The sequence below is a fragment of the Eleutherodactylus coqui genome, chromosome 8, assembly GCF_035609145.1.
Source record: "Eleutherodactylus coqui strain aEleCoq1 chromosome 8, aEleCoq1.hap1, whole genome shotgun sequence".
Classification (NCBI taxonomy): Eukaryota; Metazoa; Chordata; class Amphibia; order Anura; family Eleutherodactylidae; genus Eleutherodactylus; species Eleutherodactylus coqui.
In genome coordinates this window covers 116,389,935-116,413,142 of record NC_089844.1, presented here as the reverse complement: position 1 = coordinate 116,413,142, position 23,208 = coordinate 116,389,935, and the positions used below count along the sequence as shown (strand labels likewise).

The 23,208-nt window shown below is 43.7% G+C and overlaps 1 protein-coding gene across 1 annotated transcript in view; it reads left to right on the top strand.

Annotated features, from left to right (window-relative positions):
* Nucleotides 1–388: 388 nt before the first annotated feature.
* Nucleotides 389–23,208, top strand: part of VPS35L (VPS35 endosomal protein sorting factor like) — an 87,041-nt gene continuing 64,221 nt past the window's right edge. Inside the window, exons 1-10 of the mRNA XM_066576259.1 lie at nucleotides 389–475; nucleotides 3,601–3,700; nucleotides 6,216–6,380; nucleotides 7,664–7,780; nucleotides 7,949–7,973; nucleotides 13,877–13,953; nucleotides 15,314–15,442; nucleotides 16,581–16,665; nucleotides 17,686–17,745; nucleotides 20,651–20,747. Of these exons, the coding sequence (XP_066432356.1) occupies nucleotides 447–475; nucleotides 3,601–3,700; nucleotides 6,216–6,380; nucleotides 7,664–7,780; nucleotides 7,949–7,973; nucleotides 13,877–13,953; nucleotides 15,314–15,442; nucleotides 16,581–16,665; nucleotides 17,686–17,745; nucleotides 20,651–20,747 (884 nt within the window). The 5' untranslated portion in view covers nucleotides 389–446. The remainder of the gene's footprint in view (nucleotides 476–3,600; nucleotides 3,701–6,215; nucleotides 6,381–7,663; nucleotides 7,781–7,948; nucleotides 7,974–13,876; nucleotides 13,954–15,313; nucleotides 15,443–16,580; nucleotides 16,666–17,685; nucleotides 17,746–20,650; nucleotides 20,748–23,208) is intronic.

Below are 23,208 nucleotides of genomic sequence, written 5' to 3'. Positions count from 1 at the left end.
ACAATGCTCAGATCTTTGTAGTTCTTGCTTCCTCCGAATCATGACATCCACATAGGATGTTAGCCCTGGTATTCTGTAAAAGTTCACTATGCTAGATAAAACAGGATCCAGCAGAGGGGGCATTTAATGATAATGGACTAAATTGTGACTCTATTGTCATGTTATAGAAAAAAAACAGGGAAAGAAAAGGACTGCATCATGGGAGCACTAATATTGGTAAAGTAGAAAAATTAAGCCAGGATAACCTTGCCCTTTAACCACAGCAGCAAACAAGTGCATCACATTACAGGAGAGCCGCTAATTGCGCTGCGCTACAGTTCTGCAGCCTGCATTACCGATCTCGCCCACTAGATGGCGCGCCCAACATTGAGCGCTGCCTGGATGGCGCCTCTGCCATTCCCAACATGGCGAGAGGTTAGAGGTAAAAGCTGACAGTGTGCAGTCACATGACGCTGAAGATGGCTGCTGCACAATGGTAAGAATCGTCTTCCTTATGTACAAAGCAGCTGTATACAGCGGACTGAGTACAGGGTGCACTGTGCGCATACAGCCTTGTGTGAGCTCAGTGTCCTCCCTGCGGAGTTACCCGGAGCTGCTGCTGTATGAGGCTGCACTGAGGCAGAATGGGAGGTTTATCAGTGGGAGTGCAATGGGAAAGTGGAGATGTTGCTGGGGCAGCCAATCAGGGCGCTGCTTTTATGTCCCAAAGAACTGTAATGAGACAAGAGCTTGAATCTGATTGGTTGCAGTGAGAAAACTCCTCCCCCTTTCGGTGTGCTAGAGTGTGTGGTGCCCGCATACAGCGTAGAGGCCTGGAAATGCTTAATGGGGGACCCCAAGAAACCTCCAGAAGAGGATGAGGAAGGGGCTTCCTGGATGCCCTTCAGGGACTACAAAGCTTCCTCTGTGAAGCGTGGGCCAATCCACGTTTTACAGCATTTTGAACGAACGCCCCCAAAATGCTGGAAAAACCTCCTTTGCCGTACTCATCTGTCAGCAGAATGTAAGCCTCCTATGTCCCAGTAGATAAGGGCCGCGATGTACCCGTATGCACCGCCTCACGGAAAACACGCCGCGTGCCCAAGAAATGTAACGAAACGCAATGCCCAGACAGAGAGGAAGGGCACCTTTATACGGGACTATCAGCAGCAGATGCGCAAAAGGTCGGCCCAGCGATAATTGTTCCCGTGCTTTTACATAGGGACGAGCATCGCGGGCTGGAAGCCGAGCGGGAGGGAGATCGCCCCAGCGCACCCGCCTCCGTTCACTGCGAATGGCCGCCGGTTCACACGGAACAAGACGTCCCTCAGTCTTCTGCATGGACACGCTGAACACGAAAAATAAGCGGCGATGACTCGCCCGTCGGTCAGCCGCTGCACACAATTACACGGAGCGATAAGCGCTCAGATTCTTCCTAGATTGCGGGAATCCGAACAATATTCGTTCTACGTAAAAGCACCTTTAAGGCCGCCTGCACACGAACGGGTCAGATTCCGCATGTGGGAGGCCGCAGCGGAGTCCGGCTTAGTGCCCAGCCGGCGACCGCATGTACCTGTCTTTTTGCGCAGTACAGATTTTTTTTCCCCAAAATCTTTCTTTCTCCGTGCCTTTGTTAGGCGATGATGCGGGATTACAGAAGGGCTGCGGGTCGATTGACTTTAATTGAAGCCACCCGTGCGAACACCACACAAAAATACAGCATGCTGTGATTTAAAATTTTGGGTTTCCGCTCGTGTGCCGCAAGAAGCGATTTGTATTTATTTATTTTCCCATAGCATGCTATGAACGGTATTTGCTGCGGAACCGCGGTGCAGACGCCGACCACAAATTCTGGAATGCAAATCAGTTCGCATGCCGACGGCCTTAAGGGAACTAACTAGAACCTAAGCCCTAACTGCAGGAAAAAATAAAAAGTAGTATACATCACCTTAGGAGCGCTGTCAGCCCGGCCGCAGCTTCTCCCCGTTCCCCAGTGTTATTCTCCTTCATCTCTTCTGGCCGGGGATTGAAAAATGCAGGGGGACCCCCGGACAGCGCTTCTAGTTGAAGTTTACTTTTTTCTGCAGTTAGGGCTTATTTTCAGGGTAGGGCTGATATTTCACACAGGGCGTTTGCAAAACGCTGCCTTTTCAGCTGTGTTTTCAGCCCAGCTGAAAACGCTGCCCATTCATTTCAATGGGAGACTCAGCTGAAAACCCCCAAGAATAGAACATGCAGCGTTTTCAGCCCTGTGTGAGCAGCCCCATTGAAATGAATGGGAGCCTTGTACAGCGTTTAGAACAGCGCTGAAAACGCTGCTGAAAACAACCTGTGTGAGCGATATCGGCACTAAAGAATTGTGGGGATATCGCAGCTGTGTTCCTGCGATTTGGGATTTTGTAGCGTCAGTGAAAAATTACGCCTCACTTCATTGCTGCCATCGATTTTATTGCGAGAAGGTTAAGCCCTACTCCTACAATAAGCCCTAGCTCAATTCCCTGAAAAAAAGGAAATGCTTACCTAAACGGCTCTGTCCGGGCGCTCCAGCTGTTCTCTAGAGCTCCGCTGGGAGTCCTGTTTGCTCACAGAAGATCGTTACCTGGTTGTGGGATTGAAAAATCCCACCCGCAGGAAGCGATGACTCTCATTGGTTCTTCCAGCACTACTTAGCCGATCAATGCAGCGCTCAATGCACCAATGTGAGGGCTATGATTGGTTTATCTAGCTCTGCATTGATTGGCTGAGCAGAGTCTGAAGAACCAATCACGTTGTGGAGGTGGGATTTAGGAATTAAGACTTGGCAATAAGTAAAAGGGACTCCGCACCGAGGATGTCTGCTTCTTCATCAGTTCTGGACTTCGTAATGCACAGGAATCTTTTGGGCAGCGGCGGCCACTGTAGCCAGCTGTGTGACGTCACAATTTAGCCCTCGGTCTCCTCTCAGGGCGCTGCTTCTGGCCAGAGCGGTGCGTGGTTTTGCGAGCGAGTGCCAGTGTGCATTCTCTTCAGTTTTACATTCAGCGCACAGCGATAACCACCCCTAACGAAGTCTGTGAGGAGGAGTTCACACCAGACTGCTCTTCAGGGGTTGTAAATCAGGACAACACCACTATACAGGACTTCTTCCCACGCGGATGTGGCACTTGCTGGGTATGGCTCCCAAGCCCGTTTCATACCCATCCCACACCTCTGTGACATACATATACATCACAGAGGAGGAACGGGTTAACGAGTTCATCCAATAACGGATTCCCTTTAAATCTCCCCACTACTGTATAAGCATTTGTGTCATAAAGAGTAGATATTTCTTCTGTTTCTAGTCATTGAGGGTGCAGCCTTTGGGAGCTCCAGCAACTTCTAGAATAAAAGAGCCATGACACCAACTTGCATGGCTCTGTGTTGCAATTCCTGACACAGTCTATAGTGGCGCTACCCATCCCCCACAAGATCCAATATTAGTGAAAAGAGGCAGAATTAATGTATATACCGTATTAGCAATTTTCATCCCATCCTGACTAAGCTGCATTATTTTTCTATGTGTCAAACCTATTAATTAGTGTCAGACTGCTAAATTTGGTGTCTAACAAATATAAATATCTTGTGATTTTTCTCTATTTTCAGGCATTCTCAGGAGAGAAATTATTCAGATGAGCTTGAATCATGCAGCCTGGAGAGAATACCTGTAGAATACGGCGACTACCATCCCTTAAAGACTATCACTGTAAGTAAAATGCTCTTGTGAAAGTATTAAGATGATCTGTGCTACACCTGTTAATTAAGGTTGCATTCACACAAACGTATATTGGCTCGGTTTTCACGCCGAGCCGATATACGTCGTCCTCATCTGCAGGGGGGGGGGGGGGAGGATGGAAGAGCCAGGAGCTGGAACTGAGCTCCCACCCCCTCTCTGCCCCCTCTCCGCCCCTCTGCACTATTTGCAATGAAAGGAGGCGGGATGGGGGTGGGGCTAAGTTTCGAGAATTAGCCCCACCCTGTTCCGCCTCTCCCAATTGCAAATAGTGCAGAGGGGCGGACAGGAGGCAGAGAGGGGGCGGGAGCTCAGTTCCTGCTCCTGGCTCTTCCACTCCCCCCCCCTTCCTGCAGATGAGGACGACGTATATCGGCTCGGCGTGAAAACTGAGCCGATATATGTTCGTGGGAATGCACCCTAAGGGTTAATATTTAGCCTCACTGAGCAGAGTTTCCTGAAAACCATGTTTGGTCTTTGTGTCCGAATTCCTTTACTAGGATAGAATTGGTATCGAGTCACATAATCAGTCATTAAACTTTGTCAAGATTTGTTAACTTCAGGAAGGTGGTCCACCATGAAAGACTACTAGACTCTTTGTCTGCTTGCACTATAAATGATGTTAAAACTGGGCTGGACTCTTTAGGAATAGCATAGCTATGATTCTACACAGTTCATGTCTATTGTTCTTTCTTTAATGATGATTGTTAATTAAATTGGACACAAGAGAACTCGGATCTCAGTAGCCTTATTACCGAATCTAAATGTAAAGGGTTGCTCCAACACTGTCAAGTTAATACAATAAGGATATTTGTTATTTTGCAGCAATGGTTCTTTGTCTCAACTGCAGCAGAACTTTATTTTTTTTAACAGAAGGAACTTTTTGTTATACCCCGGGATGTGACATTCTGTTATTGATAGCTCTAAAGTTCCTTCAACAAAAAAGCCTGCAGCAACTTTATAATAGCAAGCAACCATGATGTGAGGGGTAAAAACTCGTGAACGGTCGCACAAATCTAACGTTTGTGTGCCCGTTTAGAGGCTTGGGCCCCAGTGCATATACGCCAAGGCTGCCATGCCGTTGCCCCTTCCCTCCCCGTCGCTGGCTCACCTCCTCTCTCCTTCTCTCTAGTTGATTGCAGTGGGAGGGGCAGGGCGGAGCTAAGCACCGCTCTGTCCCGCCTCCTTCAATTGCTGGCTGCGGACAAGGGGTGGGGAGAGACAGGAGCTTAGCTCCGCCCTCGCCTTATAGGAGCCTATGCAGCGGCTGACGTATTCCAGGCCGAAAGATAGTTCCAGGGCTATCTTTTGGGTCTGATGTAAAAACGCACGGCGCTATATTGGCCGGCTGGGCGCTTTTACGTCGTGGTAATACGGCCATGTGATCTGGTGCATTGGCTCGTGTGAAAGAGCCCTTAGATCTTCATTCTCTCCTTTTGAGGAGAATGTGAAACCAAGGTTAGCTCTATTAAAACTACAAAACCCGGCAAGGGAAGCTAGGGTCAGGACTTTAGTTTCTGACATACAACTCCTCTTACACATTTTTTCTAGCCCCATTTACTTTTAATGGGTCTGTGTGCTGTCAGCTGCACACACGGACAGCCCTCGGACCTCTGTGGATAAGCCCAAAGTCAGATTTAGGCAATTTGTAAGGACTCATGGACACAAGCGATTTTCATGTCCTTGGGCTGTCTGTATTTACAAATGACTACACATGGACAGCAGACTAACCCATCATAATCAGTGGGTCCCTACCGACATGTGTTTTTTATTTTAAAGTGAAACTAATTGCAGCATGACCTGTTCTGGTCCAACTTCTCAGACGCCAGTCATGCAGTCAAGTCAGTGGGTGCGCAAAATAATCAAAAAGAAAAAAAAGTGTACTGAGGACATCTGTGTGCACTCAGTTTTTACTGATCATTGCTAAGTAATTCTAGAAACTTTTTATTTTGTGCGTTAGTAAAAAAAAAGAGAAAAAATAGATTGCATAAGGATGTTACAAAAAAAACGGCCCCACATAACGTATATGGATGTCACATGGACAAGCCCTTTGTTTAAGGAAAAGTGTATAAATTACAATTATAGTCAAAAACGTTGGATAAAATAATTTTAAAAAGTCCCTGATAACCCCTTTGAGTTAAAAATTTATAGCCATGGAATACAATATTAATCATATCTCTTTGTGGTGCATTTTTGCAGTTACCTACCTGTTATGTAATTTTCCATTTTGGCCACTAGATGGTGCAGTCATATTATCAGGAATTTCCCTCCCACTCTGTTTTCCACATTCCTCATTAATACTATATTTTGTAATTGCTGATTAACCACTTACCTAAAAGTTTGATTTCCCTAGTGCTACAGTCTTTCTCTTCAGCGGAATGTGGGACCCCAATGTTTTTGAGATATCCCTTCAAATACGAACAATAAAAATGTTCATCCTTAAGCATTGTATCTAGTTTGTGAACTTGTCCTCTTTTTCTCTTTAAAGGTTACAGAATCTAAATCTAAAAAACTGGGAAGGAAAGAAAGTACATCCTCCACCTCCTCTTCATGCTCCTCTAATTCTGTGGCAGACCCTCTCAGCAGCGTCCTGGATGGAACGGACCCCTTGTCTATGTTTGCAGCCACAGCTGAAACTGTTGTAACTACTACGGTAAATGGCAACTAGTTCATCTTACCATTGCAGGTTATTATGAGACAACTCGGAGTTCTCTGATAATAACACTATTTATGCAATTAATGCCCAACCGGTAGCCCTTCCTTGTCTGAAGTAGCACCTTCAGGGTGAAGCCTGTTCTTACGGTGCAGCTGCCTTCTTCAGGATTGTTCAAGCATGATCATTCTTGTATGTTGAGTACTCTGCACTCTTTCTCCTTTGCTATCTGGGCAGTTTAGCATCTTTTCCATTGCCAAAAGTTGTGTCCTATATATGTATCTTTTTGCATGGGTTTTTTATTTGCCTTTGGTCTATATTCTCTCCATCTTGTGTGTCCCCTTCATGATTCGGTCCTGGCTGAATGTGAAGCTTGACTTTTTGATGGTGTTAAAGATGTTATGCCAAAATCTAGAGTTATCCCTATCCACGGGATAGGAGATAACTTTATGATTGGTGGGGGTCTCACCACTGCCACCGTCCCACTCACAGTGATGTCCCATCAAATGGAGTGATGGCCGAGCATGCGCAGACACGGCTCCATTCATTTCAATGGGTTGATGAAAATTGCTGAGCTCTTGTACTTCTATCTCCTCTGGCCCCATTGAAAGTGAATGAAGTGGCACCACACATGCGTATTCGCCACTCCATTAAATCTCCTCCTCTCTGCAAGGGATGCAGTAAACCCACAGTCAGGAAGAAGGGAGGACACAGGAGTCCTTTTCTTGGGATTGGTGGGGTCTCAGTGGTTAGAGGACAACTTATAGATTTGGGGATAACCCATTTAATGGTGGCACAGTATAATTGGTTGACCACCACTGGACTCTGCATATGCAGCTCCTACTTAAAGTTCCTGCTCCTGAACATGCAATACTTTGTACACTCACGTATAACTTAATTTGTTTTCTTTGAGTTTTCCATTTTCCCTTAAAAGGGTCGTCCCATGAAACAAGCATATCTCTTATCCACAGGATAGGGTATAAGTAAGTGGTCAGAGGGTGTCCAACTGCTGTGACACCCCCCCCCCCCTCACACCGATTATGATAATAAGGGTTCTGAAGGTCCCCAAATGGAGCAGTAATGGGACAAATGACCACCTCTCCATTCACTGGGAGCCCTTTGGGACTGTTCTTCTCATGATTGGTTAAGGTACCACCAGTTACTTATCACCTGTCCTATAGATATGGGGTAAGTTTATTTTACGGAATAACCCTTTTAAATCCGTTCAGACCTTCATCGTTAGTATCTCTTGCCAGGCATCACATTATTCCATATTTTTGCAGGATATTAACAGGAAGAAGCGGGACAAAGAGGACTACATAGGAAGTGATTTTGAACCATGGTCAAGTAAACGTGGTGAGATCCTGGCCAGATACACGACGACTGAAAAGCTTTCTATTGTGAGTGGATTTGTGGTCTGACAGCACAAAATTCCTTGTTGTATTAGTATGCGGTGGGAAAACATTTTTTAAGGCCTGAAATATGTACGTGTAACAGAAGATTAGTTGTAGAATGTAATTAATAGGTAGTGTCGTAAATGTAAAATATTATTTATCATTTTATTGCAGAACCTGTTTATGGGCTCGGACCGAGGTAAGGACTGCTTCTTTTCTAATCATTATTCGCATAAATTTTTAAAAAAAGTCTTGCCATTAAATCGAGGCTTGTGTCTCTATGCCTAGAAGATCCTTAACCCTTTCCTGCTCCAGGGCATAAGTTTACGTCCTGGCAGCAGGGTACTTCCCGCAACAGGGCGTAAACTTGCGTCCTGGGGATAGCGCGGGACCACATATGATCACTGGCGTCCTGTATTGCCAATGCCTATTATCGCTGTATAAGCGATAAGGCATGGCAGGGCAGTAGCCCTGCCATGCCTTATCACAGCGATGGGCAGTACTGTGGTCAAAGTCCCCCAGGGGGGACACAAGTTATATGAAAAAAAAGATTTAAAAAATGAATTGAAAAAAAAAAAAAAAAATGTAAAAGAAAAAGTAAAAAAAAAACTTTTTTATGCTTTTTCTCATATTCGCATAAAAAAAAGGTTAAAAAAAAAAAAATAAAACCCCACATATTTGGTATTGTCGCGTCCATAACGACGCGTACAATAAACTGCACATGCTTTTGAGTGTGCACGGAGAAAAAGCGCTAAAAAACTGAGGCAAAGTGCTAATTTTTAGCATTTTGCCTCCCTAAAAACGCAGTAAAAATGATCAAAAAAGCTGTATGTACCCCAAAATGGTACCAATAAAAACTGCAGCTCATCTCGCAAATAATAAGCCCTCATAGAACTCCGTACATAAAAAAATAAAAAAGTTAAAGGACTTTGAATGCAGCGATTTAAAAAAAAAAAGAGAGATTTCCAAAAAAGGGTTTTTTTTGCAGAAAAGTGGAAAAACCTAAAACAAATGTAATAATTTTGGTATCGTTGTAACCCTTCTGACCCGCAGAAAAAATGGATTGTGTCATTTATGCTGCATGATTACCGCTGTAAAAAAAAAAATCTATGGCAGAATTGATGCGTTTTCTCTCCCTGCGATCATAAAAAAAAATAAAAGTTTTACAATCTAGTCTAATTACCCAAAAGTGGCACCGATAAAAACTACAGTTCGCCACGCAAAAAACAAGCCTTTTTACGGCCGCGTCGACGGAAAAATAAAAAAGTTATGACTTTTTGATAAATGGAGAAGAAAATCCACCAAAACTCCTTGTGTCCTTAAGCCCAAAATAGGCCATGTCATTAACCCCTTAAGGACCAGGTTGTTTTGTACCTTAAGGACCAGACAGTTTTTAGGGATTTTACCCATGTGGTGGTTTTACTGCTCCATTTTTTTTCCTTTAGCTACCAAAATTATTTTTGCTGCGTTTTTTTTCTGTGACATATAGGAGTATTTTTTTAATATCTTTTTCACTGACTTTTTTTCCGTTTTTTAGTTTTATTGGGGGTAAAATGCTAAAAAAAATGATTTTTTTTAACATTTATAGTTTTAAAAAAAAATTATTTTTATATTTACAATAAAATAAAGTATGGAAATGGGTTCCTCTATTTGTTTCGGACATTTTGATATATAGTAAGTATGGTTTTGGTTTACAGGGCGCATACGGCGATGGTTTTTGTTGGCGTCTGCTTTGTGTTCTTCTCTTTCTTATGTATGTATTGTTGTTTTATTCTGTTGTTTTGTTTTACTTATGTATGTAATTATGTTTTTTACTATCTATGTCCCCCATGACGTCATATAAGACCTCTGGGGGACATTCACTTTTTTTTTTTAACTTTATTTGACACTTTCCACTATAGCTGTGGCATCCATAGGAGCCCTAATTATAGGGGAAAGCAACCCCTGTGGTGACATTAGTCACCTGCAGAGCTGCCAGGGTCTAGTCTGACACTCCAGCTCTGCAGTAGCAGGGAATCCCGGAAGGTCACATGACCCCCCGAGGCTCCCATAGTGAAAGTACAGGTTACTTTCAGTTTCCCCATACAGTGCTCATTGAGCACTGTATATCGGGGAAGCAGAAGGCAGGAAGGGTTAAAAACCCCTCCTGCCATCTGCTTCGGGTTATCAGCTGTCACTAACAGCTGATAACCCGTTCCTGCCTCTGACTGATTGCAGAGGCAGGAAGCTTAGAGCACCGCAGTATTTTTACTATCTGTGGTCCTCTAAGCCCAGGACCAGCTGCCGTATATATACAGTGGCTGGTCGTAAATGGGTTAAGGGGTTAAAGGGTCTTTTGCCACTTAAGGCAAAAGCAGCACTCAGTGATTTGTACCAACCATTCAATTCCTTTTGAGAAAAATGCAGTCATGAAACAAATGAACCTTTTTTTAGTGTACAGCGATCCTACAATGATGCCGTTGTACTATGTGTAATTTGATAGTTCTTTACTTTTATTTTTGAGGCTAAAATAAAGTAGAAGTATTTTGTTTTGGAAATATTGATATATGATTTGTAGATTCTCAGAGCACAAGACCGCTGTGGCAGTGGTTTAAGTTGGCGCAGACAGTTTTGTGAGTTTTTTTATTAATTTAAATGTTCGCTATTTACTCAAATTTTTTTTTTAACTTCTTTTTATATTTATAATTTTTTTTTACCTATATGCCCCCCGTGATCTCATATAAGACTTTTGGGGCAAATTGACAATGTTATTTTGAAGAAAACGCAGCGATATCGCATCGTTAAAAAAAACGCTAGTGGGTAGAAGCCCTTACACTGTAACTGGGGCATCCATATGAACTCCAGTTACAGGTGAAAAGATTCCCTTATGTGACTTTAGTCACTGGCAGAGCTGATCTGGGTCTGCTAAGACCAAGTGACACTGCCATGCCAGGGGTTGCCGGTGATCCCATAAGCACCAGTTCCAATAGAGAAACGTCACTGCAGCTTCTTCTGTTCACAACATAGGGCTAATTGTGCCTTATATAGGCTGACAGCTGAATACCCAACCTACTTCTGCTAGATTTTAGGATCTGCAAACCCACACCATATATTTGAAGCATAACGGTTTATAGCCCAGGAACAAGCGCTATATGATGTTTGGTCCAAAATGGATTAAGCTCATAAGTAAGAAAACTGGCACCTTTTCAGGTTCATCTTTCAGTGTGCCCATCAAACTACTAACGACGACCTGTCAGTTAGTATGTAAGTGCTTCTCATGCTCTGCCCCCTGGTGATGTCATCGAAGATCCTACAACATATATATAAAACACAGAGCCTGACCGACAGAAGAACAACACAGTTAGGGCTCTCGGAGGGGAGGACACAAATAACAAAATGAGAATACAACTAAGCTGTTGTTATCTCAGACACAACTCAGCGGTCCTGACAGAACACACCAACCTACTGCCACCACAGAGATCCGGCGGGCTGAAGGACCTGCGGTGACGTCACTGCTGTGGGAGGAGCCATTGTGCAGTTTGGTAGAAAGTACTGTATAAACCGACAGCCTACTACCAGGACCTGTGATGATGTCACTGTCATGTGATCACGTGTGGGTGGAGTCAGGAATCACATGACCAGGGGTGATCACTGTATCCAGGAGTCTGGTGATATGTTGAATAGAAGAGCTGTTTGTGTGTGATGTATGTGAATCAGGATGTAGCAAAGCTGTATGTGTCATGTGATGTGTGGTGTCAGGATGGATGTAAAATGTAGCAGAGCTGTGTGTGTGATGTGTTGGGTCAGCATGCATGTAGTAGAGCTGTGTGTCTAATGTGTGGAAATCAAGATGGATGTAGTGGAGCTGTGTGTGTGATTTGTGGGAATCATAATGAATGTACAATGTAGCAAAGCTGTGTGTGTAATGTATGGGAATCAAGATGGATGTACTACAGCTGTGTGTGGCATGTAGTAGAGCTGTGTGTGTGTGTGTGTATGCAATGTGTGGGGTCAGGATGGATGTAGTAGAGCTTTGTGTGTAATGTGTGGGGATCATAATGGATGTACCATGTAGCGCAGCTGTGTGCCACCAGAAACACTGGTACTATAATTACTAGTCACTATATATGATCTATCCCTGGGAACGGCATAAGTGAGGAGCCGAATGACCATGTATGAAAAAGGTATAGCTGTGGTACAAGTGTGATAAGTAACTGACCCGGCCAGTGACCCTGCGTATCTATCCGGGTATTCTTCTTTCTGTACTGCGGATGTGTGCGGAAGTGCCGTCCGGCGCACATGCACAGTCCAGTTTTTTTTTTCTAAACTCCTGCTTTCCCATGGAATCTGCGGCCTGTTCGACTTACATGGACTTCAGTGGAAGCCGTCTGCACGGAATTTGCACTAAAATGGAACATGCTGCGGCTTCTTGTATTCCAGACCCAAAGATCCACAAAACAAATCTGCATGCTTTAATTCAGGTCTGGATGCCCATGCCTTCCTATGGGCAGCTTGAATTGTGAATCTTCCGTGCGGGTTTCCCACGCGGATTCCGCAAATCAAATCCACTTGTGGACATTGTGGCGTTTAAAAAAACTGCAACAGCGTCCTTCATGTACCACATGTACCTGTCCATGGAAGATAACCCAACTCTGTAGAAAGTAGATCCCATGCTGAAGTAAAACGGTTACTTCTAGTGTAGCTGTCCTCCTAGCTCCCACAGTGCATTGCGCTCTCAACTTGAATTTGGCTATATTTATGAATTTAGAGTTCCTTCTAAACATTAACTAAAATATTGGCTGAGTGACATTACAAGACTTTACTAGAATATTGGTAAATGTCTTTCTAAAGTGGAGCTTTCCTTTTTAAATGTCAAGTATATAAGATAACCTATGACATATATGGTAGCAATGGCACTTGTATACGTTATATATAATAGTAGAAAGCCCTTTCCAGGATGGTGACTACAATCTACAAGCAGAGCCATGGAAAAGTAACCTAGCACCACACTCTTATAAAAGCCGTGTAAGGGTGCTACGGATCCGCAACAAAATCTGCAGAATTTCCGCATCAAAAGCCACATCAAAATTCGCACCATTGATGTGGATTTAAAAAAAAAAAAAAAAAAAGGGGATTTTCACTCAGTTTCCATTGCGGATCTGCAGCTGATTTAAGCCTTTCAGACACTTGAGAAAGTGCCGCTTTCTGCCTGCACCTGGAGCCACTACTGAGCGCCGTTACCTCTGCTAGTCAGGTGATGCGGACATGGGCCGCCTGTCACATCACCTGACCAGCAGCGGTGGCGGTTCTGGGCGAGGGCAGAGAGCGGCACTTTAAGTATCTTTACTTGCTCCTGTTAAGTACTAGCTGTAGCTGAAAGGCTAAAATCAGCTGCAGATCTGTGGCTCAATCCGAGTCAAAGTCCGCTCCTATGGTGCGGATTTGACATTGTTTTTGATGTGGAATTGCTGTGGATTTTGCAGGATTTCTGCTGCCTCTCTAGGGTTAAAATTGCATAGGTCTTCAGCTGGCTGGGAATAACAGCTTGGGCATCTCGCACCCCCCACCACCCCTGTTTCTCAACTCCTAGAACAAAGGACTTTATGGTCTTACAGAGACGGACTCTAGGTGGAGGAGGGGGGGGGGGCTCAGTTAGCTGGAGACCCAATAATTATGCTCATGGACTACGTATGTAATATGTTATACGCTCATAAAGGGCAGGTATTATGTGCTTCAATAAACCTGAGGCTCTGAACATTGTACGCCCAGACCCAGTTTTAGACCCGAGACCTATAGCTTGTGTCTGACTGGTTATTGCAAGGCGTGCGCATGCCATACTACATAATTAGGAAGCTACAGAATAGCCCAGAACCTGCTGGAGAAAATAGCATCCAGACCATGTGAATGCACCCTAAAAGAAAATTGTCTTGATGGCCCCTAGCAACCAATCACAGTGCAGCTTTCATTTCTTACTGTTTGGGTAAAATGAAAGCTGTGCTGTGATTGGTTGCTATGGACAGAGTTGTTTTAATAACAAACTGCACCACATCAGGCTAAGATATATATCTATTAGATGGTGTTGTATATTTGGCCTTTGTTCATTGAGCTCTGTTCCTAATCTAGGTAAAACTACAACTCCAGGTTCAGCAGTGTCGGAGAAAGTGAGAACACGACTTGAGGAACTTGATGATCTGGAGGAAGTAAGAAGCCACTTTTTTCAGTTTTCTTGGAATATTCTGTAATTTTTACACATGCCAGGCATCTTCTCCAACTCCCCTCCGTTCTCCAGTGAGTTTGTTCTCCGGGTTTGGCTGTAATATGTTGGCCTCTAGTCTGCTTATGGGAATAGTGAACCGTCTCACAGCCATATGTGTTGTCAGAACTAGAGACTTAATTCTTGATAACATATTAAGAACATGCTAAGGGAGTATTCACGTAGTGTTTTTGTACACTTTGTGTGATGGAAACCCCAAATGGAATCATTCACTGTCCCTAATGAAAGAGACAGAACTTTGGTGTCCTTTTGCCAAGGATTCCTTTTGTCTCTGCTGTATTTGGAGTATATGAGGGCATAGTCTATTCACATCCACAGTTGGCTCCGATCGCAGCCGTTAACCACTTAGATCTCACAGGCAAAGCTGATTTCTTCATAAAAGAAGTAAACAGTGGGAGGCCCCCTTCTTTTGCTCCCTCACGACGCGATCATGGGGTGCTGATTGATTGGCGTGGCAACCCAAGGTTTAGTGAAGGCTCCTCAAGCTGCCATTCTTGGATTTCTATTACGTCCTGCCAGTGGCAGTGATTAATATGATGACACGTCTTAAGGGGAAACCCTTTTAAAATGTTATTCCCATTACAGACGTTTATGCCATATTCATTCAATATTCCACATAGGCTATGTCTGATAGATGTGGGTCCCACCACTGTATCTGGGTGGTAGGGAATGCAGAGATAACCACTCGCATGTAGGTGTCTCCCCTTTTATTTCTATTGGAGTTATGACAATAGTCAAGAATGACTATTTCTCCACTCCATTCTTATCTAGTTATGGCATCCTGTGTCCGCCTCACCAGGTGGGAAGGGATTGGAGAATCCCCATTCTGCAGGTAGATGCAGATCCCAGAGCTGGGACCCACAGTTAAGAGATATTTATAGTATATCCTGTGTATATGCCATAAAGTATTCGTATAGACTAAAATATATGAAATGGAAGATAATTAATTATAATAGAGAGAAACGGCCGCTATCTCTAGGACACGTGATGTTGGCAGGCTTGTGGGTGCATTGACCCAAATTTTAGCCTCTGAAGGCCTTTTTTCTGTATGTTTTACCATCGGTTTCAGATTAGTGAGAAATTCCTGATTCTAATTATTGCTCTCTACATCACGTTAAGAGGAAGTCATTAAATTATTATTACAGAGCAGAGCTAATGAGCGTTTAATGACAGTGATGTTCCTGAAATGGGTTGCTATATGTCAAGAATACCGATAATGGCTGACATTGAGTAGTGATCATGTCATTAAGGATCAACACTGACCATCTGCATTCGTCTGTTTCCAGGGATCGCAGAAAGAACTCTTGAATCTGACTCAACAAGATTACATCAGCCGGATTGAGGAGCTCAACCAGTCCCTGAAGGATGCATGGGCCTCCGATCAAAAAGTCAAAGCTCTGAAAATAGTCATACAGGTCTCTGCATATTGTATGGTTTATTATCATTCACAACTTACTAATCAGTGATGTATATACCCATTCAGCACTGTGAAGTAAGGGTCTTATTACATGGGAATATTTCCTGCCTGAACAAGTGCTGATAGAATAAGTTGATTGGGGCTTATTTAAAGAGCTTTTACAGGGCAAACTATGGGGTAAACGATAGTTAATACAATTGTTTGGGCCCCTTTATAATTTGCATATTGTTGGCAGCTCGTTTGCAACTGATCACTACCTTGTCTAGGGTGCTATTACATGCAGTGTCTCTCTCCTGCAAAACACAGGCAGATAAATACTGATTTGCAGTTGGCACTGGCACTCATCAACTCAATCAATATGAGGAGCCCAAGTGCCGACTACAATCAGGATGGCTTCTCCTGCTTTCTTCTTTTTCCATCTGTAGGCCCATTTACACTGAAAGATATTCGCTCAAAAATTGCTCAAATGACAGTTTGAGTGACCTTTTGAGCGATCATCTTTGCATATCTCTAAGTAGCTAATTGGATACTTAAGAGTTATGCAGGTGGAGCGAGATATCGCTACGATAGCTCCAAGAAAAAAGCAGCTGTTTTGTATATGCAAACAGCTGCATTGTTCTCGACGCTTTCAGCTGGTGTCCAGCTGAGAACTGCCAGCGGGATATCAGCTGAAAGAATGCTATTAGTGCCGCCCACTGAGAAAATCAGCGTGCGGCACTGATAACAGTCATCTGAGGTTTCTAGCTGGCTAGAAATGACCGATGAATGAATAATGCACGAATAGTGCACGATGGCCGTGCATTTAGACACAACGATCATCACTCAAAAGATGGCTTTTGAGGGAATTTGGAGCAATAATCGTTGTGTCTAAATGGGCCTGTAGTCATGTGACCCTCCGCCTGAAAAATATCTCCACTTCCTCTGACATCTTGTCCACAATTTTATTTCATGACTAAAAGGGTTTTGCAGCCAATAGAAAGTTTTTACAAGTAGTGCCTGGCATCAGCTGGGTTAAACAGATGCCAGATGGACGCCCAGAAACTCCAGACCAATAATATGTAGTGATGAATGTAAAGAGTTTTGATAAGAAAGTATGTATTGTTTAAATATTGAATAGATAAAATCTCCTTTTTCAGTGTTCAAAGCTGCTCTCCGACATAACGGTGATCAGGTTTTACCCAAGCAAGTTCGTGTTGATTACAGACATCCTCGACACTTTTGGTAAGGACATACCCATGTTTGGTTGGTGTACTGAGATATTTTTCCTGCTGCGTTAAAGGGATGACCTAGTAGACTGTGGAGGCAAAATTTCTTGTACACTTTTGCCCCATTTACATCTGCCCCAGAAGCTCTATTTGGAGCCTCTGTGGCAGAGAAAAACAACTGCAGGTAATATGATCCCTCTTGTCCGGGGACAGAATTGTGTCCCAAAATCGGAGGATCGCTTTAAGCTGTATTCTGTTACAACCGTAAAGCATCTTAGATGATTGATGCAAGTGCAAAGTTGGCTAGGTAGTCCCAAACTTATTTGCTACGTAGCAACCTTGGTGCCTCTAGGTATGTTATTAGAGGTGACCATCGTGATGGATGGCTATGCTCTTTTTGAGACTAGAGTGGTCGTCTTCTGTAATCCATATGTACTGGTAGAACATGCTGCTTATAATGCAGTCCTAAGCTCTCGCTCACGACCTGAAGGTTGCAAGTTCAATCCCCACACATGGTTCAGGTAGCCGGCTCAAGGTTGATTCAGCCTTCCATCCTTCAGAGGTCGGTAAAATGAGTACCCAGCTTGGGGAGGGGGGGGGGGGGGGAATAAATAAAAATTACTTTAAAGGGCTGCGGAATATGTTGGCGCAATACAAATAACAAGACTAACTACTCCCTACATGTCTTCAGTGCTTTGCAGTGTAGAAGATGGTAAAGATGCATGGCAGGAGGAAACGCAAGTGTTTTTTATATGGAAAACATGGAAAAGGGTATCAGTGTTACTCACAGCAGCCAATCAAATCACTTTTCCCATTGTCAAGCCTGCCTTGATAAAAGAAAAGCTTGTAGTCTGATTTGCTGCTATGCACAACCCAGGCACAGCTTTTCTGCACGAAGAGCATGGTGTTTTTCAAATAGGTTTTACAAGAAACTTTATTACTCAGATTTCATTTCCATTCAGTATTGAAGACCTTCTTGCGGTGTTGGATATTACACTCCTCTCAATGTTGTATTTCAATGCTATTTCTTTTACAGGAAAACTGGTCTATGAACGTATACTGTCCATGTGTGTGGATGGCAGGACCATTTTGCCTGGTAATGTCCTTTTTATGATTCATTTTTTATTTTAGTAAATACATTTTCTCTAACTTCCGTAATGACTTCCTTTTCTAGTATACATTTTCTTTTCGGTAAAAACTTCTTGAATCCAAGTAGATAACACTGACTTTTATTACTTAAAACCTTAGAAAAAGGGAGTGCAACACTATCATTAAAAATTATAAAAAACATATAATGATGACACAACAGGAGGATCTCAGAAAGACATGAGCACTAGGCAGGGTTTGCAGACATGTCCCAGTAAGCAAATACTGCATATAATGCTGTCTGTTTACATAGATCACTCTTTAAGGTCACATGCCCATGAAATATTGCAGCGGAATTAGACCCAGCACCCTCCTTCCCCGAGACCCTATTCTCACCTCTCCGGATCCGTTGCATGTGTCTCGACTGGTTAGCCCGCGCGCAAGCGCAGTGCAGCGCATGACGCGCCGGCGCTGGGCTGTGACGCGGATTCCTGCAATACTTCCGCCGTGCTCACAGCTGAAGTGTCGCGGGACGGACAGCATTTGTTGACTGCAGCGGAAGCCGTTCCGTATGTTTTTCCGCACAGAATAGAACATGGTGCGATTCTCCCCCACGAGTGGGAAATCCCAGTTGATTTCCACTCATAGGCAGGGGAGAATCATTTACCACAGCATGTCTATGGACGGACATTGTTGCGGAATTCGCGGTGGGTGTCTGGCCGCGATTTCCGCAGCGATAATCCGTCCGTGGGCATTAGCCCTTAGACTCTTTCTACACGGAGCAATAAATAGTATGGCAGAATTTGCTCATACAACTTGTTTATGCAGGCAGATTGTTCGCAATTTGGTTTGAAAATTGCATTTGCATATCATTCAGTTGTTCACATTCATTTGTCCTTATAGGGCTTGTCTCAAGGCCACAGTGATTTTTTTTTTTTTTATTGCCCAGTTCCCCTTCTTAAGCATACATTACTATGCAGCAGTGTAAACGGCTTTTAAAGCAGGTTTCTACTCACAGTTCTGGTGTTTCAGCAACTTATAAAACTTCTTCCAAAGATGGCCAATTCTTTTTCCAAGGATGCACTGCGGTTTTCTCCCATGGTGCACCTCGGGTCTTCTCCCATGGTGCACCATGGGCTCTGTGCGTTCCATTGCCGATTCCAGCCTCCTGATTGGCTGGAATCGGCACATGTGACGGGGCGGAGCTACGTGATGACGCGTAGAAGGGGGCGGAGCCAGAACGCCGCTCGTGCCCGGACGAACCAGAAGAAGACGACCCTTCTGCGCAAGCGCGTCTAAAAAAGCAAGCAGACAGCGAAATTAGACGGAGCCATGGAGACGGGGACGCCAGCAACGGAGCAGGTAAGTGAATAACTTCTGTATGGCTCATATTTAATGTACGATGTATATTACAAAGTGCATTAATATGGCCATACAGAAGTGTATAACTCCACTTGCTTTCGTGAGACAACCCCTTTAAGTCGAGGATCGGGAAGAATATCATCTCTCCTTGAGGAGAGCACCTAGGAGGTGAGTGAGGAATACTTATAAGGCCAAGCAAGCTCCTCTTGGAAATATATGCAAATAAGGAAGATAGAACAAGATCTCTGCAGCGCCACCTATTGTATGGCAGCATTCCTGCAAATCAATGTCTGACCTTTGAACAAGTTTTTATAACAATCATTGGGAATTGACTAAAAACCTGAAAATGGCAAAATCCCGGAAACAGCTGTTTCTGTATGGTATTCTGGGTTTTGGTCAATTCCCAGTCATTGTTATAAGACTTGTTTGAAGCGTCTGACATTGATTTGCAAGAATGATCCCATCCAATAGGTGGCGCTGCAGATGTATTGCTTCATTTTCCTTATTTCCTTAAGTTGATGGATGCTTTTCTAGTGAACAATAATCAGTGTCCATGGTCTCTGTCTGGTACTGCGACATAACTCACAGAAAAAGAAGCCAAATATGCAGCACCTGAAACTGAAGGGCAGGCTTACTCACCATATACCCAAGTAGCATGCAGAAAGCCAGATACCAACATGGAGGAGCTAAAAGTTCAGTGCAGACTAATGTGCAGCCACTCAACTTAACCCAATATTAGGGGAGGGGTGACTGCAGACAACATAGTCTGCTCATGTGAACTGATACCAAGGATGCCAGCCATAAATAAGTGTGACACACCATACAGGAATACAACCCCTACTGGCAAAGCAGTGGATTGCCCTGTATCACCACAGTGCACCACACTGACAGGGCATCCTGGGCTCTCCCAGCATCTATAGCACACTGAATGCAAAAAACACTAATAAATAAATACATATATCTCACTAATAGCTAAATAAAATCACAGAGGTGAGAGAAAAATGTACAAAGACATGACTCACAGAAAAAGAAGCCAAATATGCATCATGTGATACTGCAGGGCAGGCTTAATCACCATCTACCCTAGTAGTATGCAGAAAGCCAGATTGCAATATCATATTTTTCTGTGATTTTATTTAACTCCCTCATATTGCAGTCTGGCTGTCTGCATGCTACTAGAGGATATGGTGAATGAGCCTGCCCTGTCTGCTACTGCAGAATAGCCCGATTGCATTGGCACTGCTTCTGGAGGAAAAATCAGACATTTTTTCTAATCTCATGTAACTCCATTAAATTGATCTTGGTGAACAGCCTAAATGTATCAGGTGCAGGGAGCTACTCCAAGTACGGGTACACATATAGAACGTTTACCTCAGAATCGGTATTTACAGGATAATAGGAAACTTCATGGAGGTGCAGCTTTACGTAGACATATTTATTTACAATTGTTTAATACTTGACTCATTTTTAATTGTAGTAATCGACACTTTGTTACTGTTAATGTTGGCATTTCATCTGACTTGTTATTAAGTCCTCCTTAAAATATATTGCAGCTAATTTTACCCCGGATAATGTGAATGATACGGCGAAGGAGACCTGTTTGAATTGGTTTTTCAAGATTGCGTCCATTCGAGAACTTGTTCCCAGATTGTATCCTTTATGAGACAATATTGTATATTGGCTGATTATACAAGGGTACGTTCACATGTAGCTGATTTGTTGCAGAATTTTTTTGGGTTCGTATGAATAGGCGGCAAATGGATTTCTAGAGGGCCTTTTCAGATGAATGGGATAGTTGCAGAAATTTCTGCATCAAATCTGTGACTATAACGTATAAGCGAGATGTTGTCATTCTTTGTACATTTCTGCAATTCTATGTTTGTGTTCAGCAGGCTGTGTTCTATTGGATCGTATCAGCCATGTGCTCTACTTTTGCCTTAGGCTCTATCAAGATACCTGCGATTTGTAGTAAAATCGCAGTATTTTATATGATGTTTTTATTATTTTAAGGGTATAGTCACATGGCAGAATCGATACAGAATTTTCTGCGGTGATTTCTGGCTCTAAAGACTACATCACAAACCGCAGCATTTTGCCATGGTCTGTAGCGCAGTTCTGCATTCTGAATTTGCCTTGTTATTGGGTTAATTCCTTTGTAGAATTCGACCACCGAAGCGCGATTCTCTCTGTCTGAAGTCTGTGTGCAGTTTTTTGTTTTTTTTCATTTGACTGGGCAAGTTGCTAGTGTGGATGCGCTCCAAAAACTCTGGCGAAATCCCACAACTTTGACGCTGTTTTTAGAGGTGGAAATCAATATGGAAAATTCCGCAGCAATTCTGCCATGTGAACATGCCCTATATCTTAATGTTCTTTTAGCTCTTTCCTCTGCAGAACTTTTGACAAAATTAGAAAAAATTGCAATTTTTGGGGGGGTTGCCGTCGCAACAGGACACCAGATATTGGTTTCCCGACTTGCCATTGCTTATGATCACTATTGAAAAAGATAAGGCATTGCAGGACAGGAGTCCTGCAATGCATTATCCTATTGATTATGGTCTCATACACACGGGCGGGTTTGAATTGCGGAATCTGCGGTCTGCACCCGTGCCGGAGATCCGCTGTTCAAGTTGCCCTGAAGAAAGCATGGAGTGTCCTCAACTCCATGCACACATATGGATTTGATTTGCGGGTTCCACGAGCGGAAAATAAATTGCAGCATGCTCCATTTTAGTGTATGTGCCGTAACATGGGAGGGAAGCTCCCTGCCCATGGTGTGATAGGCCTTCACCGCTGCAGACCTGATCCAACGCAATATTGCATATTTGGAAGTGGCTAGGCCACGTCTTGGGCTGTCTAGAATCACAAAAAGAGTGTCTGAAAAACAACGTTTGGGAAAGTTTTATCCTCAAGGCTCAAACGAAGTCCAATTTATGAAGAGTGGATTCATTCAGGTGTGAGAGGGACAAAACGAAGGCAAAACTATGTCCCCATTGATGTGGAAGGCCAACACCACCTTAGATAAGGAATTAGTGTTCTGTTCTAGAAGAAAATGTCATTACCCCTTTCGGTAGGAGAATGCCTCTCTTGTTGGACAAGTCCAAATAATCTCAGGAAGGAAATTCAGTGGTTCTCTCCTCATTTGTATCTGTAACTACAGGCGTCAGCCAGTTGGGCTGGGCCGGGGTAGTTGGCTATTCTTTTCAGGGGGTCTTGCCATATTAAATCCAAATCCTCTAACTACAGAGAATTACAGGCAGTGTGGGAAACCCTTAAACAGGCTGGGAAATCAATTAAAGACAGGCATGTAGGGCGGGTGTGTGGTCTGGAGCAGGGGTCCTCAACTCCAGTCCTCACGCACCACCAACAGGTCATGTTTTCAGGATATGCTATGGTAAGAACACCTGTGGCAATGTTTGAGGCATTCGAAATTAAGACATCACCTGTGCAATACTGGGGAAATCCAGAAAACATGACCTGTTGGTGGTCCCTGAGGACTGGAGTTGGGGAACCCTGATCTAGAGGGTCATGTGAGCTGTGGAGATACACCAGGAGACCTCACGCCTGTTATGCTAACTTGGTTCTTCCCTGACGTGGACTATTTGACTCCGCTGTGCTGTCTATCTGTCTTGCTGGTCCCTGGACCCTTGGTTGTGTTGCATCATGGTTCTTGTTGTGGGGCAGCGGAGGAGCAGTGATAGCAGGGGCGGCTCCACTGTGAAACATGTCTACCATTTAACAGATTTGCAATGACAAGGAGGAAAGAAGTCAGCGGTGCACATGGTACTCCATGATGGTGCTCATCGGCAAATGTTACTGCAAATACTTTGCACCGTGAGGCTGCCTGTGCAGTATTGGATGCAATATCCACTGTTGAGTAGGGTGATAATTTGGAATCTTCTTGTATGTTAATTCAAGGCCTGTGCATCGGATGTTCAGGGAGTTGTTCTTGTCTTTTCTGGCTTCTCATCTCCTTTTATCAGCAATCTGGAGGGTGGTTGCAGTTAGCTAGCTCCCACTGCGTATTGACTTCTTGTATGACATGTTTTCTTGAGCGATTTCAGTGATGTTCTCCTTTATCACCGTTCGTTTGTGTCCCCACTTTCCTACCTGA